The sequence below is a fragment of the Onychostoma macrolepis genome, chromosome 08, assembly GCF_012432095.1.
Source record: "Onychostoma macrolepis isolate SWU-2019 chromosome 08, ASM1243209v1, whole genome shotgun sequence".
Lineage (NCBI taxonomy): Eukaryota > Metazoa > Chordata > Actinopteri > Cypriniformes > Cyprinidae > Onychostoma > Onychostoma macrolepis.
The window spans coordinates 20,173,251-20,193,394 of record NC_081162.1 but is presented as its reverse complement, the minus strand read 5'-3'; the positions used below and the strand labels follow the sequence as shown (position 1 = coordinate 20,193,394).

At 37.3% G+C, this 20,144-nt stretch overlaps 1 protein-coding gene across 4 annotated transcripts in view; it reads left to right on the top strand.

Moving 5' to 3' along the window:
- Positions 1–20,144, top strand: part of LOC131546128 (cAMP-specific 3',5'-cyclic phosphodiesterase 4D-like) — a 143,816-nt gene that overhangs the window by 5,113 nt on the left and 118,559 nt on the right. The window contains exons 2-6 of one of the 4 annotated variants that reach the window (XM_058785469.1): positions 8,022–8,069; positions 8,465–8,573; positions 8,944–9,031; positions 15,152–15,245; positions 19,236–19,468. In XM_058785469.1, coding sequence (XP_058641452.1) covers positions 15,204–15,245; positions 19,236–19,468 — 275 coding nt within the window. In that variant the 5' untranslated portion in view covers positions 8,022–8,069; positions 8,465–8,573; positions 8,944–9,031; positions 15,152–15,203. Of the gene's footprint in view, positions 1–7,918; positions 8,070–8,461; positions 8,574–8,943; positions 9,032–15,151; positions 15,246–19,235; positions 19,469–20,144 lie in introns of those variants that run through there. The other 3 variants (XM_058785467.1, XM_058785468.1, XM_058785475.1) reach the window with 3 other exon arrangements.

Here is a 20,144-nt window from a genome sequence, read left to right as displayed (position 1 = left end):
TTACCAAATGAAGTTTACATAAATGGAGATAAAATAGAGCTTAATGTACAAAACAAATAGAGCTTAACCCACAGTATACAAAAAGAATATTAGCTAAACAACACAATCTCAAAACAACTAGCAACAGACACAAGCAAGCCATCTCCTGCATTGTCTCAGCGTCTTCCTTTTATAGATCCAGCTGGTCACTAATGAGGACGAGATAGATGACATCATCTCCTCCAACGATGATTGGCAGAAAGCATGACCAGTGGCGTAGCGCTAAGAAAGTGGAAGTAAAGACGAACAAAAGATAGACAAGAAAAGCAACAAACGCCACCACAAAACAGCACCAGCCATAACACTCTTCCCCTTAAGAGTAAACATTATTAAAAAAAAAAAATACAAAATATGTTTACATTCCTAACCTTTCCTAGACACGCGACAGGGCATCTGCTACCACGTTCTCCTGTCCTCTTTTGTGCCGAATCTCCAAATCATTACTGTACCACCAGAGCCCACCACATAAGCCACTGATTCTGATTATACATACGGGACAAAAATGTAAGAGGATTATGATCAGTAAAGACAACAATAGGTAGATTAGTAGAGCCGACGTAAACTTCGAAATGCTGCAATGCAAGAAGAAGTGATAAAGCATCCTTCTCAATAGTGGAATAATTGAGTTGATGTTTGTTAAATTTCCGAGAAAAATAACAAACCGGATGATCAACCCCAGTCACATCCTCCTGTAACAAAACGGCCCCAGCCCCTACCGCACTAGCATCGACTTCCAATTTGAAGGGACGTAATAAATCTGGGGCAGCCAGGACAGGTACACTACACAAAAGCACCTTCACACTATCAAAAGCATGTTGACATTCTTTGGTCCATACAAATGGATTTGAAGGACTCAATAAATTAGTGAGAGGGCATGCAACCGTAGAAAAATTCAGACAAAAACTAAGATAGTATCCTGCCATCCCAAGAAACCTGCGCAACTCACGCCGGGTTTGTGGAGCAGGAAACTCAGTGATGGCAGCAATCTTAGCCTCCACAGGACGAATCTGCCCCTGTCCCACCTCCTTACCTAAATAAGTGATGGTGGCTTGCCCAAATTCACATTTCGCCAAATTAAGTGTTAAAGATGCAGCTGCCAAACGATCGAAGACGAGTTTTAATAAAGCAAGATGTTCTACCCAATCAGAAGAATATACAACTAAATCATCAAGGTAGGCATTACAATTTGGTACACCAGCTAATACAATGTTCACTAGCCTCTGAAAAGTCGTGGGCGCATTTCACATCCCGAAAGCCATAATAGAGTATTGGAGAAAATGATCTGGAGTAACGAAGTTAAGTTAGGGGTAAGTGGGACTTTCTAACTTGCTAACAAATCGGGCTGATCCCAGATTGTCTATACAATCTTCCATCCTAGGTAAACGATACGAATCAGGAATGGTAACACTTAACCTTTCTGTAATCTGTACAGAACCGATAGGTTCCGTCAGGTTTAGGTACCAACAGACAAGGGCTACTCTATAGGCTACAACTGGATACAGCCAATCCGTTTTCCACCAAGTAATCAACTTCTGCACGCATAACAGATCGTTTCATCATATTAACACGATACGTGTGCTGTTTAATAGGCGCTGAGTTAGAAACCTTGATATCATGTTTTAAAACAGTCGTCTGGGTAGGCACATCATGAAATAGAGGAAAACCTTTAACCAACTGCATTATGTCCTGTATTTGAGATGAAGACAAATGAACAAGATGCCGAAACACATTCTGTAGCATCACAGAATTTGACAACCTCGCCCCCTGCTGCCCTGCATTACGCAGTATAACTCAGTCCTCATCAACATCAGTGTCACCGCAAAAGGGATTCACCCATTCACAAATAGCGGTAGTAACAACAGGAGCACCTTTTGCTCCACAGCACCTGGAAGGTTTTTCCTCGAATTAAAAGCCTTCAACATATTAACATGACACACCTGATCGGGAGCGTCAGACTCGGGTATATCAATGATATAATCTGTCTCGCTTATTCGTTTCACAACTTTATAAGGACCAGCAAAACGAGCAGCCAAAGCTGATCCGGGTACAGGCAGAAAAACAAGCATCTCATCACCAACCTGAAAACAACGGGGAACAGCTTTCAAATCATGCTGCTTCTTCATACTACTCTGTGCCCTTGTGAGATTTTCACGTGCCAGCGAACAAGCATCGTGTAAGCGTTCCCACATCTGAGTCACAAAATCTAGCACATTCTGCTTTGTCACTTTTGTCTCAATGATAGCATCCTTTAGTACTTTCAAAGGGCCCCTGACTGTATGCCCAAAAACCAGATCAGCTGGGCTAAAACCCAGGGACTCCTGCACTGTTTCTCGAGCAGCAAATAAAATGAGCGGAATTCCCTCATCCCAGTCTCTTTCCCTGTCCATACAATATTTCCTCAACATCGACTTTAAGGTCTGATGAAACTGCTCCAGTGCTCCCTGACTCTCGGGGTGGTAAGCACTGGAGGGTCGATGAACTATGGACAGTGATTTCAACACTTGAGTAAACAGTTTAGACAAAAAATTTGTGCCTTGGTCTGTTTGAATGATTTTAGGGAGCCCAAATGTAGAGAAAAACTTTATAAGATGTTTAGTAATAACAGAAGCCGTTATTTTACGAAGGGGAATGGCCTCTGGGAAACATGTAGCTATGCACATAACAGTCAACAAAAACTGGTTACCAGCCTTCGTTTTTGGTAACGGTCCGACACAATCAATAATTATGTGCTCGAAAGGTTCCCCAATAGCAGGAATAGGCACAAGAGGTGCAGGTGGAATTACCTGATTCGGGTTACTTGTTTGTTGACACACTGGAAACGTCCGGCAATACTCAGACACAACTTTTTTAACCCCGACCAAAAGAAATGTCGCAATATGCGATCATACGTCTTTGTAATTCCCAAGTGTCCAGCTAATTGATGGTCGTGAGCTAGTCGCAATACTTGGGTCCGATACACAACAGGAACCACAATCTGAAACACAGAACTCCAATCTCCCTCAGCATCATCATTAGAACACCACTTGCGCATAAGGAGGCCATCATCAATAAAATAGGCCACCTTTTCCTCCTTCACCACCTCCTGTCTTACAGCACAATTGAAACATTTACGGAGCAATGGATCAGACTGCTGGGCATCACTCATTTGCTTTCTATTCACTACTATCGATGAATTCTCAGGAGTAAACACAACAGCCTTTACCTCATTAGATTTTGGGTTCAGTGACGTCTTTAGAGTGTCAGGGACTCCCGATGGACTAAGAGATCGCTCACCTGTAAAAACAGGAATAATAAAAGAATCTGACAAATCAATTTCATCTTCAAACTTACGCGCCTGAGCTTGTGTAACTGCGCAGGCAGAGAATACCTCGGGGAAACATTCACCCAGATCTTCAGACCCACAAGACACCTCTGGTACATCTAACACCTCCAGTACAGGCATAACGTTTGCTCCAGCCAGATCATTCCCAAAATAAAATCAACCCCTGGAACAGGCAAGCTAGAGCGCATCCCTACCTTAACATACCCACTAACTAAATCACATTTTATATGCACTCTATGTAAGGGAACTGGAACAATACTCATTTCAATGCCTTGCACTAATACATTAGCTCCACAGTACGATTGATCACAAAAAGGCAATACATCAGAAATAACAAAAGACTGGGCAGTTCCCGTATCTCGCAATATTTGAATCTCTTTCTGATCTTCAGGGTTGCCAGTAAGTGAAATTAAACCCTTCATTAAGAAAGGTCTAAAACTGCAGTCAACTATCCCTTTAGTCTGCAACGGACCAACACTATCAACACTTGCACCAACACAGCCAGCAGCTTTTGGGGTTTGCTGCTGTTTTCTTTTTTAATATTAAACAATCAGCAATTACATGACCAACTTTATGGCAGTAAAAACACTCACGATCGACTTTAGTCTGTTTTGGATTACTCTTACCTCATGTGAGGGAGGACTGAGACCAGGGCAGTAAAGTGGATGGAACGGACTCCGTGCGTGCTGGTGAAAACACACTCTTGTGCATTAGCACAAATTCATCAGCCAACACGGCGGCGTATGACAGAGATGCGACTTTCTGCTCATTCAAATAAACGACTACGCGTTCAGGCAAATAAGACTTAAACTCTTCCAACAAAATCAATTCCTTCAAAGAGTTATAATCTACTGCCTTAGTAGCCGCACACCACTTATCAAACAAAATGCTTTTCTCACGAGCAAATTCCACAAATGTCTGTTGGCAACTTCTTTTGTGATTCCTAAATTTTTGCCTGTAAGCTTCAGGTACCAACTCATATGCTCTAAGAATGGCGGTCTTAACAGTCTCATATTTCATTCCCTCTTCCAATGATAGTGCCTACACTGAAGAGAAGTTGCTATCCTTTCAAAAACACTAAAATAGGAATCGACTTCCGTTTCCCTAAAATGTGGCACTAAAGCGATATGTTTACTAATGTCAAAACTGATAGCAGGAGGTTCAGGTGGGGGAGAAATATTCGGGAGATTACCAGGATTTATCTGTGCAGGTGAACTGGTGGCCACCTTCATAGCCTCCAGCTCCAACTGCCGCAGCTTAACCTCTTTCTCTGATTCTATCTCCAGCCGGCGGATTTCCAACTGCATGGATCAAACGGCGGCAAGCAAGCCTTGGCTCCGGCCTCCACCTCGGCGTCGGCAATAGCGCCAGCCGCAAACCCTATCCGACTTCTCTCCCACATGAGGCAACTGCACACCAGCACCCAGAGAATCAATGTCTCCCTCACTCTCAACCCCTGTTTCTAAAAACACTTTGGTCTCCACCCAAATAATTTAGCATGTCACTTTTAATTTCACTTTTAAGTGCCTGTTTCTTAATAGGGACCTGGAAGCGATTTGCTATAGCAATTAAGTCATCCTTCCTACACTTTTCCAGCTGATCTCTACTAGGATGACTAAGAAATGTCTGCAAATCAAAAGCCATGCCCATCAAGTATATTAACAACACTACATACACCCTAGCGCACTGCATCAATTCTATCTTTAATCAGATAGGCTAAATTAATACCGCACCAGCTTACATATCAGGCATCAACACGAAATCAAACCTCAACATCTCGGGAAAATTATAAAGATCCCGGACGAGCCCCCATTTAATGTTACGTCCACTGGCGATATTAAGGGATATAGGGAATAACATTAACTGCTGAGGTCTGATCTCGACCCGATACCAGCGTAAGCAATAAAAACCAAAGCTCTAAAGGCAACAAACCAGTGTTTATTTACAATGTTTGCATTGGTAAAATTCTTGTCCCTAACCCGATCACAATAATATTTACATAAAGAATACTAACGAAAGAAATCAGCCCAAATAGTTAGGGGAAAAGAAGAAGGGAACTGGGCGGCAGTCAAACAAAAGAAATAATCAAAACACAACCCTTTAACTCGGTTATCAAATCTAAACTTAACTAAAGAGAAACAAAAAAGAAAAGAAAATCTTCAGTATCCAAAGATACCCTAAACTAAGCTACTCTCACTTGCTAAACAAAACATACAGCAGATGAGGCCCCTTACCTAGTGTATTTAACAATCATTCACTACGGGATGTAAAATGTAGATCACGTGATATTCTTACCTTTCCTCTCCTTCTCTCCCCTTCATATACATACAAATGGTTACCAAATGAAGTTTACATAAATGAAGATAAGATAGAGCTTAATGTACAAAACAAATAGAGCTTAACCCACAGTATACAAAAAGAATATTAGCTAAACAACACAATCTCAAAACAACTAGCAACAGACACAAGCAAGCCATCTCCTGCATTGTCTCAGCGTCTTCCTTTTATAGATCCAGCTGGTCACTAATGAGGACGAGATAGATGACATCATCTCCTCCAACGATGATTGGCAGAAAGCATGACCAGTGGCGTAGCGCTAAGAAAGTGGAAGTAAAGACGAACAAAAGAGAGACAAGAAAAGCAACAAACACCACCACAAAACAGCACCAGCCATAACAGTGCATATTTTGGTCTGAGTTTTTGTTGCATTCACACAGTTTTGACCAGAAGGCTTCACTAGCATGTGGTGTTTCAAGTGCTTCGAAACAGTGAACCATTTTGAGAAGTCATTGGTTCAATTGATTTGAAGCTTTGAAAAGGTTAGTTTCTCCCATTACTAGGCTAAGTATTGATTTAAAGATTGCATATTAAGAATAAAATATCGGTTGCGTGTTTTAAGACCTTAACGTGTCTTGTTGAACAATAAGGGCTCGACCATGTGTAAATTGAATGTGTGAGCCTGCGAGGCTTCCGGTGTCATTGGCTTCCAGTTAAAAACAGCATCATTGAGAAATATCATGTTTTAATTTATTATATTCATGAACACACTGGTTTGTATAGTGCATATAATGTTAGAGTTTACTGTACTTTTGTAAATATTCTAGTTATCTTTATAAATCGGCTTTTGAATCGGAAGTCTGGAACATTCAGAAAAAAAAGAAAAAAAGGCTTGTTTCGTGCATTGCAAATATGGTGGATAGAAGATCGGGCATTATTCGTTTCAGGAATTGGTCCAAGTATAGGTCTCTGCAGGAAAGTAATGGGAGTTACCAGATCAGGGCGTTTTTAAATCATGTTTCCTGATTGGCTGACGTCATAGTGACTGTAGGGGTGGGGTTAGGTAAGGGGAATCATTTTGATTGCATGATTGAGAAACACCCTGCAGTTTGAAAACACCCACAAATTCAGAAACGCCCACTTTTGCTCTGCAGAGACCTCAATCTCAGTCGGTCTACAGTGGTTATATTCTTGTATTTTCATTTACTAAAAAGAATCGGCTCAAGTCCTTTCATTGCGGCTGCAGCTTTAAAATATGGATACAGGAAAGATGCTAGACTACAAACTAACAAACAAACAAACTAGCTAACTAAGTCATTCATTCATTCATTAAGGGTCCAAACTATGCAGTGTCTAAAATATCGATCTTTGGATTTAAAAGAATTGATGTTAGTATCGTTCAAATGAAAATCGCATTTGATTTAAAATGAGGATGTTTTTACTATAGATAATTTGTTTTTTCTTCATTTTTTTTTAATAAAGTATCCTTCAAAATGGATAAAGTATTGACAACACTTTAACTTGCTCTGACATCAGCATAAAACATCTGGACTTGTCTAATAGGTTTGTGTTTGGACTGCGTGTGTGTCTAAATTCTGTGCACATGGGAAATCATGACAGACATAGCTCAAAAAGACAGAGCTCAGTGCCTTGTTCACAATATTTATAAATCCCATTGACGTTTGCTGTGTCTGTAAATGTAATACCCCGATAACTCAATTTCCCATCAAACATTATGTAAACAATAACAAACATATCACATAGGAACTTCAGACAGTGCCTCACAAAAATCTTAGTAATGACTTTATTTAAAGTGCGTCGTAGCTAGATATCCATGAGTAATTTATTACAAAATATGATTTGTTTGCTTCCCTTGCCCACTTAAAGGTGGCTAGACCCTGAGAAAATAAACTACTGGGGTGAGATATCTAGACTATGACAATATAAAGCAGATTAGCTTCATATGTGTGTGATGTATTATTTGTTGTTATTATTTATGTTTTATTACACAGCGCTTTATAATACTTGATTCTGATTGGTCGTTTGTGGCATTGACTGGTCAGATATTTCCACAATTATCCATGGTCTGCCCACTTTTTCAGGCTTGGTTCTGGAAATATTTTTTCCATTCACTTTTCCCATGGAGGTTAAAAAAAAAAAACTATGTTAAACAGTTATAAGCAATGAACCAAATCAATCACCTAAATCACAAAATTTGAAGCTAATGCAAAAATTTAAGCAAAAATGTAGGCCTATTTGAAGATCTGACCAAATTAAGGACAAGACTAGGTACTTTAAACAATAGCTAAATATTGATTTCAAGAGGTTGATTGTGCGTTTTGTTTTTTTTAAACGTAAGCATTTGTTTATTTATTTATTTCAGATTTGTTTTGATACTCCGATTGGTGGACAGGTCTTTGCAGCTTCATGGGTAATGTACTTTTCAACATGCTGCTAAATATTGTGAAATAGTGTATAGTGTTTTTTTTGTTTGTTTTTTTTTTGCTCAGGACAAGGGTATTTTTCATGAACGTCAGGACAGAACAAGTTTTTAAATGGTATAAATTCAGTATTATTTGCAGAAACATTTTTGTACATTGCTTTTTCACACTGTTTTTCTTGAATCGTTTTGCGTTTCATAAGAGCTTCACTGTTTGAATTTATTTATTTTTTTTCCCAGTAAGCCATGTTGTCACAAACGATCAGTTTGAGTTCAATTAACAACATCTTTTTCCACATAATGCTGGAAGTGTTCAATAGCTTGTTTGTGGCTTTGACTTTAAGGTGTAGGCTTATATAAAAATTGACTTCTACATTTTTCAGAAGTACGAAGTGTGACAACTAGCCCCGTTCTCTCCTGATCACTAACAACGATGTAGAGACCAGTCAGAGGGCATGTGAAATGAGAACTGCAGCCTCCAAAGGGACCACAGAGGTAAACCGTGTGAGCAGCACAAATGATGCCTGACATCCAATTTTGACGATTCATTTCCAAAAGAAAACTCTGTTGATTGCAGTCTTCCCATGGTAACATACACTCTTGTGGCTCTCGTGCTTGACAATTTAAGACATATAAGCATCCCGCTGTGATGCTGCAGTGGCCCCTGCTTTTTAAAACATCTCTCCAGTCTCTGCTGGCTACTGCTGGAGAAACTTTAGGGAGGGGTGGGGGGAAGCTGAGCGCTCTGATTGGCTGAGAGGCTGGGAACTCTGATATTCTTCAGTCCTTAAACCAAAGAGCATCACAGCACAAGGCACAGTGTCACAGGAAGCTAAGGGGACTTAGACATTCTGTTCTGTTTCAGCTGGACTGTATTGCAGTGACTATCGGGATCAGTCTCTGGAGGATTGGAGGAACACTTCCGTTCCTTTTCTCTCTCTCCCAGGAGAAGAGTAAGTTCCCATTCACACTTTATTCACTCCCTTTTTCTTTTATATGTACCTCCCAAAGGTATAGAGAGAATGTTTCTGTACCCTACAAACCTGTCTTCTCATGCTTTTCCCACTGTCACTGTTCATCTGATCTAGAACTACCCCCTTGCGCTTGTCGTTTGAGCTTTATGGCATGTGGAAAAGGAGAGGCAGGTGCAAGGTGACTTTTGGGCACCTGACCCTGTTCAGCTAACTCATCGTTGCAATGCATGCAAAGGTTTCTTTTAGACAGGGGACGTTTGGTGGCTTTTGCATCCTTTAACCTATAAATAGAGCACCCCAAAGCAGCCTGCACTCACAGCGAACTGGAATGTCTTATTGTATCATAATCCTAGTAAAGTGAGGCATTATGGTCCACATGTGCTTCTTTATTGGGGCTCGTGTCCAACTGACAACATTGTAGCTGCTCTTGTGTTTTCCTTCCACATGACTGTGTTTCCCCTACGAAATGAAGTCATGTGTAAAAACGAGCTCATGACTGTGTGGGAGTGATTCTGACTTCATGTCACATGAAGTTATGATTTTTGCATATTATGAACCCACTATTTTTGAGTACGGAGAGATGCAGTTTTGTATTCATATGATTCTTGAACAACTTCTTTTCCACCCAGTATTTTACCATTTTACATTTGACAAAAAATAATACTAAATCTCCTCCTCGTCCCTCTTATGCCAGTCACAAAAAGAGTAAAATTAATTAAAAAAAAGATAAATATGTATAGTATACCACTGAATAAGAATAATAATAATAAAATATACATTCAAATGTAATAAATTACAGTGCCAAATAAATTAAAGTAGATTACTCGGTTATTTAAAAAAGTATGCATTTATTGCACATCGTAACATGTTATAAATTTTGTTACATCCTAGAAATCATACACAAAGCAACCCGAGCTTGATGAATGGACGCATTCAAGATATGTAAAAAAAACACATTCCCAAATCTGGAAAAATCCCACTAGTTTATCAGCAATTTCATACCTATTTTTGACCATATGTAAGTCTAACAACTACTTTTTGTTTAAAAAAAAAAAAAAAAGTCACAAAGTGTACTTGAACACTGACAAAATGTCAAAACAAGAATTTCATTTTACGATCCAGTTTTTTTTAATAATGGGAAATGTAACAATCCAGTGTGCTTTTACGATGTTCAAAAATGCTGAATCTGAAACAAGAAAACGTTCAAAAGGGTGTGCGATGATATATGATGTCAAGAAGGCCAGCTAATGATGTCATTGATGACACCACCCTTCCCCTCTAAAACATCTGCGCTCCTAATCGGTTCCTTATGGCATTTTAAAGCACAATATCGCTGCATTTATAGCCACGCTGGGTAATTATTACTTGTAACGACTCGCCTTAACTTGTGAGGGGTGCAGACCTCTGCTGTTCTCTTAACACGTCTCCCTCACGAACTGTGAATGTTATGCTTCAAAAGTTTGTGTGTGCGGATGTAACTGGAGACTTAATTTAAACTTCCACCTTTGGTTGTCTGTCTGATGCCCTTTGTTGCTTTGAACATTTTAAACCTTTGTGTAAGCTTCTCCCATGCAAATTGCTCTTTGTAGTTCACTGAAATTTTAGGGACGGGGGAAGTTGGCTGTGTTTTGATTGCTCTTGGTAACAGACGTTTTTTTTCCTGCTCCTTTGCCATCAGTTTCCACAGTGTATAGTCGGAGCCCTCATTAGGTACAATTAAGGTAGTATATTTTATTTCAAACATATTAAAAATGGTTGGAAAATGTGCAGGCATGTCTGAGAATCGATGATCCAGTGACTCGAGACAAGCACATGTTCATGCTCTTGTTTCATGCTTATTATATAAATTCATGCTTTAAAGGTCAATCACAAATCCTGATAGTGCCAAAGCTGACAGTTTGCTTTTTTTCTGTTATGTGAATGTTATTTGGGGGCATATGCCCACACCAGAATCTACCTGGCTAATCCTCATCTGTTAAATCAGCGTGAGGTACATGAGAGGAAACTAGTAAGGGACCCTCAGGCGGCGACAAGAACGAATGAACTATGACAGGCCAGACAATCCAGGCAAGTCTAGGTTGTTCTTTTTTTCATGTTAAAAGTGCGCTCAGTATTTTCATACTCTTCAAAATAAAGCTAGGAAACCACTCACTTTTCATATATTCAAATATTTGCTATAAATTTCACAAGTAATTTTAAAGAGACAAGTTAAAACACAGTAATCTGTTTTATTTACAACTTTGAAAAATAATTCATTACATTGTCAAAATTGAATAGAACTGTTATAAGTTTCAAGTCCTCCACACTCACAAAATATGAAGACTGTAGTAACATTAGTAGCTGAATTAAAGTGGTTTTATTTTTAATTGACCAGGTTGCCTCAAGTCAATACTACTCTTTTTCATTAGCATTTTGCTCACTAAATAAATTTAGTATGGCTGAGAGAAGATGGTGCATTTTTTTTTAAATGGCATAGGTAAGCAAAAAATGTTTTTTTGTGATGCATCATCCACACAGCTAGGTGTCAGTATAACTCATAATGACAAGGATTCAAATCTTGCACGTTTTAATGTCTCAATCATATTAACAAGATGCTGCTTGTATTTACATTTACATTTTGTTAACAGACAATCTATCACAGGCTAAACTTAGGCAGATTGTTATTAGCATACATCAAGGCCATGCTGTTCTATTGTGAGCACTTTAACATGACAGCTTCTTGATCTTACATCTAAAAAGTTCCTCTCTTCTTCTCCCCTGACGGTGTATAGGCTATGGAATAAAAAAAGCCTTTGCTCATTTTCCATTTTAAGATTGTGTTTTAAATGCCTCATCTAGCATCCTGTGTGGAGAGGTTGAAAAGCCATTTCTGGAAGAACATCAAAAGGAAAACAGTGCAGCCATTTTTCCCAGTCTCTCGCATGACACGTTAAAAGTTCAATAACCTCAGCAGAAACACAGATGGCAAGGCAACATGGGAGTAACTGACATTTAAAGATGCAGTAATGGCAATGCTGATATACAAAAGTTAATGTATATGACCATACTGTGCTAAATGTCACACATGGTGCCCTCTGGTTTCCTGTTGATGGTTATCTTTGTATACGTTAGATTTGAAATTGCATGTCTGACCGGAGATGGCTTTTGCCTTTTGCGGTGTAAACATTTCCCAAGCATACAAATATCATTCTTCCTTGCAGAGAGCACAAGGAAAATAACTTTTGATTACAAAACATCAACATGCCACATGCATAAATTAAAGACCATTTATTTTTACAGAGGACACTGTGGGGTTTGCGTGATCATATCCACTACAAGTGCTTGATGGATTTCTTTGGCGAACTTTGGCCGAAAAGAATGTAGAAATGGTTGTTGTGCTTCCCATGGAAAATATTCTGTAAACAATAATTGACATATGCCTATTTTAGCCTGTGACACTCACAAATATTTGCCTGGGGAAATAATTGTCTGAGAGAGAGTTTACATTTTCAGCAGTTACTGAGGCATGGGGCCCTCTTTCTAAAAACACTGTATGGTCCACTGTAAATAGTACAATGTCAAGGGAGCTGTAGTAGTTTTATGACTAAAATTTCTAGATGAAAATCAAACCATGATCAGAAATCTTTCACATTTAGTACAAGTTCTGAATTATACTTAACCTTCCATGCTATTAATCACATTTATTGTTTCACGAAAACATTGTATATAATATACTTATTTATTATAAGTTATATAAGGTCTGTTTTTATCAACTTTTTCCTGCATTTTCAGCAAGCTAAACGCATATCTGACCCTGGACCACAAAACCAGTCATAAGGGACAATTTTTTTTTTTTTAAATTTATGATATTTATATATCTGAAAGCTGAATAAATAAGCTTTCCATTGATGTGTGGTGTGTTAGGATTGGACAATATTTGTCTGAGATACAACTATACAACAAGGGTGCAAAAAAAAAAAATCAAAATATTGAGAAAATCGCCTTTAAAGTTGTCCAAATGAAGTTCTTAGCCATGCATATTACTAATCAAAAATTACGTTTTTATATATTTATGGTAGGAAATTTACTAAATATATTCATGGAATGTTATCTTTACTTAATTTCCTAATCATTTTTGGCATAAAAGAAAAATCGATAATTTTGACCCATACCAATGTTTTGTTGGCTATTGCTACAAATATATCCGCGCTGGGTATATTTGTAGCAATTTTTTTTTGGTTTTGGTTTTGTGGTCCAGGGTCACATATGGGGATGTGAACTGTTTCTGCAGCAGTATAGCCACTAGATGGTGATAGAGACTTCAGGTTATGAAGACTATTTGGGGAAAAATTTCATTCCATAGACATTACATTGCCTTCCTTAGACATTTCATGTTGCACAGCTATTTACAATATGAATAGGGAAATGCTCTGTAAGAAAATATTGATTATAGCATTCTTTCCAATTTTTGTTTTAGTGTGTAGTTTTTCATTTTGCAAGTTTAGCTTATCATATTCTGTATATTTGTGCTAAGTCTGTTGATTTCAGCTTCAGCTTCAGCTTGAACTTTATACAAATGTCCCCCCTTCCTCTCTACTCTGTGTCTGGTTTGTGGGTACAATGGTCCTAAAGACTCCCTGATTTAAAAGGTTCTTTTGATTTTTATTATCCAAGTTCCCTGTATGCTGTTCCACTACACTTAGAAATCAATTATCCAAAAAGATGGTTGTACAAGTGATGCCATAAAAGAATAATTTTGCGTTCCCCAAAGAACCGTTCAGTGATCTGTTTTCAAAAGAACCAATTTTTTCTTTATCTAAGAAACATTTGATCTTTAATCTAATCTAAAGAACCTTTCTCCACTATATTTATATTTATATTTATATTTATATTTATATTTATATTTATATTTATATTTATATTTATATTTATATTTATATTTATATTTCACCTTTTGTGCAATGGAAAGGTTCCATGGATGTTAAAGATTCTTAATGGAACCAGATGCCAGTAAAGAACCTTTATTTTTAAGAGTGTATAGGCTCACTTTTGGGGTAAACTGGCCTTCTAGCTGCCTTAATCATAATATTTAAATGAAATTGTTTCTTCTGATACAAAATTTGTTCCATCAAAATTCAGTAAACTACCCTTGTGTATTTTCAGTCATCATATATTTTGAAATAAAAAAGTAATAAGAATAAAAAATAATAAGAATAAAATAATTACATTTTTGTAAGGGTGCTTTTAGCCCATTGCACCCTAGTTTTCGACTATGTTTAGTTATGAATAGATTTCGCCTTGTGAATATGTGAATAAGTTTCTCTTCAGATCAGCAGAACTGCGCCTGCAACAAAAGACTTGCCTACCCAAATAATAATGCATTGGCATGAATAATCACCCACCCTTATAATGGAAATATTATATTATGTTTTAGGTTTTAGAATACCTCACAGTTGGGAATCTCATTTTACTGTTATAAAATTATGTATGTACATGCCTATTTTTAAACCAAGGATGCCTAAAAGAAATTCTTGAAATGCTAACTTCAAGTTTTAAGATTATTCAAAGCAGGAAGCATCTGTCAAGATTCAGTTTGGTTTTTCTTGCTGTATTGAAAGTGACTTTGTAAAACAAGTGATTTTGTAGAACTGGCCAACTTCAGATAGGACAGAGCTTGTTCTACCTCATGAATAATTTATGGAGCTCTAATTTAAAAAATGTACACAATAGTTACAAGGTCAAATCAAATGCATGCAATGATTATCCTAAATGTAAAGAGAAAAGTGACACAGCTCTGTGTATGTGTGTGGCACGTTGCAGTCTATACTTTTGAAAACGGTATAATTTCTTTTTCATGCAAAACTAGCTCTTGAATTGTTGGTTCCTAGATTATCAGCTTGTCCCCAAGGACCACAGACTCACTGATGAATAGAAAAGTGCATTTATTCAAATGCAATTTCTGATGCCAGAACTGCACAAGATGTTTTTGTATGCTGGTAGTAGTCAGAATGGGATTTGGAGCCAAAATGTGAACATTTGGTGTTGTGGTGTCTGTTATCGCCTTATTTTACTAGAGTCTCATGATTTGTGTGATGACAAACCTCCTTTGATTTGTTCTAGGACTTTCTACGTTCTGAGGCTGAAACCTCAACTTTTATCTGGGGGACAAACAATGCAAGAGAATGCCTGCAGCGGAGAAAGTCAATTGGAGAGCGTGAGTGCACTGAAATCATTCATGCCATACACATGCACAGACAATTAAAATCAATATGTGTAACTTTTATTGATCACACTGGACATTTTACGAGCATTGAGTAGTTATTGGAGTCGGTTAAGAGGTTTATTAATCAGCTTTGGGCACCAACAGACAGAGCAGCTAGCTTTGGTTAAAACTCAGAACAGATGGTACAGGTTCAAATGATATTTCACAAAGATGTTTTCATTTTATAAATGAAGGGAACAAAGGAAATGTTTCTGCTTTCACCTGTGATAAAGTACATTGTCACTTGAAACCTTGCCTACAGAAGGGTTTGTGACTGTTGTTACAAAATAGCATTACCTTGGAAATCGGTTGCCCTAAATGGGTTATTTACCAGTACTTACAAACAGTTTTGTGGCAGTGATTAATGATCTGAGCTGTAAACCAGTGGTGGTCCAAAACTGAAGCCCCAGAGGCAGTGACCCATGAACTGGAGTGTTCCTCTACCACCTTAGTATCCTTGCAGCACTTAAAAGTGCAATTTTTGCACATTTTCTGCTGTAAGAGGAATGGCATAAGTGTACAACTGTCCAAATTTTTCGGGTCAGTAAGATATATATTTATTTATTTAGAAATGGATACTTTTATTTGAGGAAAAAAAAAAAAAAAAAAATTAAATTGATTTATAATGTTACAAAATATTTCTATTTCTATTCATCAAAGAATCCTAAAAAAATATGCATCACTGTTGTACAACTGTTTTCAATATAAATAATAAAAGTGTTTTGAACACTAAATCAGCATGTTAGAATGATTTCTGAAGGATCATGTGACACTGAAGACTGGAGTAATAATGCTGAAAATTCAGCTTTGCATCACAGGAATAAATTACATTTGAAAACATATTGGAAAAAAAAAGCAGGTTTAATTCTTCATAATATCATTTTTACTTTTGATCAAATAAATTCAGCCTTGTTGAGCGTAAGAGATATCTTTCAAAAACATTACAAAATTCTTACAGACCAGGGTTGCCAGGTTTTCACAACAAAACCCGCCTAATTGCTACTCAGAACTAGCCCAATCGCGTTTTGAAGGGGGTCCCCCAGTAAAAATCATGTTTCGGGGGTAAAATACATTTTAAATTTGTATTTTAGGGGCTAAATATCACGTTATCGGGGTCGCTTAAACCCGCAGACATGAAAAACAACCCGTGGCAAAAGTGTTAAAATAAACCAATTTCAGGGGAAAACCGCAGACTTGGCAACAACGTTACAGACCCAAAATTTTTAATGGTAGTCTGTGACAATGTTTTATTTTATTTATTTTTTCAATTTTTTTGAATGTAATATAGACAGAGCAATGGTAAATACATTTTTTGTAAATGTTAATATAATGTGGGGTGTAAAAAATGTTTCCAGGGAGCTGCTATAGTATAGCATTATCTCTCACTTATTCAAAACAAGTAAAATATTTTAATAAAAATCTAATAAACAACCAGTTTGCTAGGTAATATGCATCTTAATAAGCAACTAATTAATAGTGAGAATTGGTCCTTAAAATAAAATATTAGTACTCTATAATATGGTAGACCAAGACATTTTTTGTATTGCATAGAGGCAAGATTTTCAAGTGGTTGCTATTTAGCAGTTTGTGAAAAGATAAAACGAGTGTTTTTTTATTGATATCCTGGGAGGCCTTTAGCCTTGTACTGCCTATATGTAATTTATTAAACCCAAACATGTCTCGGAAATATATCCTTACAGAACTAGTCTCAAGGAGGCAGATGAAGTGTAGTCTTTTATAAGAAGATTAATGAATTGAGATTCGTCATTGACCTGCTGTCATTTAGCTCCAGGCGACGTAAGAGACTGTCATCGCTTGTCATCACCTGTGTAACCCGCTTTACTGCTCGCATCACAAAAGCCCGGGGCAAGAACTTCATATCACTGTGATTCATTTCTGGTGCTTTAGCTCCACATTTCAGGACTCTATGATATCTAAAATGTTTTAATGACTTTTTAATGTTAGAAGTGCCTTTATGTTTGAGTTACATCTCATTTAGTCTGTTTTAATTTTTAAATCATCCTTCATTCTGTCTTTATCATAATTAATATATTTCATTAAATGAGCAGTGTATTGTTTTTTAGTGTTGGAATGACAAATTAAACATGCAAGTGATTTAGGGATTTTTTCCCTAAAATTCATATGAACATTTTCAGATACCTGATGATTGAATCCCTGAGCATTTCTGAAATTTAGATTTCAATTCACAGTAAAAGAAGAAAGAAAAAAATCTGCTTTGAAGCCTGCTAGTTAAATATCATCAAATCTCACTTGATAAAGTACCTCATTTGGGTGCCGGTCTTTATCCATGTGACACCTTAATCATTTCTTTCTGAAATCACATTTCCAATATTTCAAACGCAGCGGAGCTCGACAAAGCATCAGTGACGATAATTAAAATGTTTATATATTCAACGCCTCTGTGAAAACACTGGTAATTGGATCAAAGGTTTGCGTATTTACTCACTTATTTATTTATGAGTCCGCTGATGGTTTGCATATTTCATTCAGGCAATAAGATTGGGGTGTTCCCCTGAAAGAGAGCGTGTTTCTTTGCAGTTAATGTGTTTTTCACGGGATGTGACTAGTACAGCCATTAGAGTAGAAAGGTGAGACGTTGTTTACTGCTTTCACCTTGTTTTAAATATTTTATTTAAAATATATAAACACACTTTGCAAACTTAGTTGTATTCAAAGTCCAACTGATTTAATTTTTAGATGATATTTCAAGCATGAAACTTGAGTATACAGATGAAATGTCCCTTTGCATTCACACTCTTGTCCTCTAAACCTCCTACAATGGCATTGAGGCACATCTAACTTGCTTCCTGTGAAGAGGAAAATTAATTGTTCCTGAAGGCCAGAACTATTTTAAACCCTTCCGTTCACATGGGATACCTTGTTTTGGCTTGCAGCACTATCTGAGTGAACACAATTAAGTAATTAATAATGTATGAGGTGATAAGTTTGAATGTAAACCTCCTGAGAAATGTTTCTATACAACCGAAAGCAAAGGAAAATGTTAGTGTTAGAAAAGAAGTAAATACCTTGTAGACCTGTCTTTGAGCACAGGTACTGAGTCATTTTCCCTTCAGTCAAATATCTGAATGTTTTTTTGACTAAGAATTATGAAATAATGTATCTTTCAGGGTAATTGAACTGTTTTTCATTGCATTTTGGGGTTGGTGCCTGAAGGAAAATGAGTGGGGAGCCTTTTTGTTTGAATCAATGGTGATTTGTGTTTTCGACTTTGTCCTGAGGCTGTTTGGAGAGAGCTGGTCTCTCTGTATCAAATCGATATCGCCTTGTATCCAGAGGGAGTGAGGGTTCTCTCATGTGTCTTCAGAGCATATTGTCAAAAGAAGAGAGGACTTATGATCACAACAAACAGGAATAATAAATGGATGGATGGATATTAGTCGCACGATTCTTTAGAAATCATTTTAATATGCTGATTTGGTGCTCAAGTAACATTTCTTATTATTTTTACATTTTAAAATGGTTGTTGTTGCTGCATTTTGTCTAAATGGTTCCATAAAGAACCTTTGACATCTGAAGAACCTTTCTGTTTCACAAAAGGTTCTTTGTGGCAAAAGGTTCTTCAGATTATAAAAAGGTAAGAAAGAGATGGTTCTTTAAAGAACCTTTGACTGAATGGTTCTTTGTGAAACCAAAAATGGTTCTTCTATGGCATCGCTGTGAAGAACCTTTTAAGCACCTTTACTTTTAAGTGTAAGGCTAAAAATCACACTTAATACACATTAGAAAACAAATAGGTCATTGTTCTGAAGGTTCATCTGAGGACTGATTCATTTTCATATCTTACCAGTTCATATATTTCTACTTAAATGAGTGGACTATTTTTAGTAAAAGTCTCATATATTCTGTAAAACTGTAAAGAGTTTGGGGAAATGACTCTTAATGAAACTATCACTTTCTCAGGTCTCAGATTGTTCCCCAGACTCCCCAGACTCATGTCCACTGTCCTGCATGGAGCCCTTTGCAGTCCACAGGCTTTCCTGCCGAACTGTCCAGCTGCCCCCTTTGGCCTTCAGGCAGGCTGAGCAGTACTACTGTGAGAGGAAACCAGAGACCGAGACGGCCCAGCCTCGACCCAGCAGCCTCCCCTTGAGAGCACCTCCACTGATTGCCATCACCTCCGCAGATACAAGCAGGTAAACAGCTGGGCTTTTATCATCTATATTCTCGTTATTGCATTTGTTCCGTTTAACAGAAACAAAGAATGTATATATTTGCTACGAGTCAATATGATCAACTTTTTAGCAGAAATTAAAAGCCAATTTTGACTTAAAACAAAAACTTTTACTTTCAAACATGTAATTAACATGGGTCAAAAAACCTCTTACAGAAAATTCAAATCTGTTTTTGCCTGACAGATGCATTGGAGCTAATTGCACTTTTGATCTGGTTATTTCCTCTTGCTTTGGAGATGTGTTTTTGTATTTATTTTTTTAAATTATTTTTTTACAAGAACATTTGTTTGTCAAAGGCAGTGATGCACTTTGATTCTGATTGCTAGGCTATAAAGTAGCCTAAATGTTTATATCGTGTCATCACTTTAGCAAGCACATTTTATTGCATGTATGTAAAAGATCAGAAAATCTCCACTACTTTTACTGAAGAAAATAATTGGTGACCCAGCTGAACCAAGGTAAACAAGAAATGTTCTTAAAATCTGTAAACAGAAGTGAAATGCTGTTTGTACTAAAGGTAAATTGTCTGAGCATTGGAACAAAAACTTGAAAAGAGCCTCTGTGAACACATTTAGTGTAGTTTATTAACATAGGCTGAATGGGAAAAACATTTGCTCACCCTCAGGCCATTGAAGTA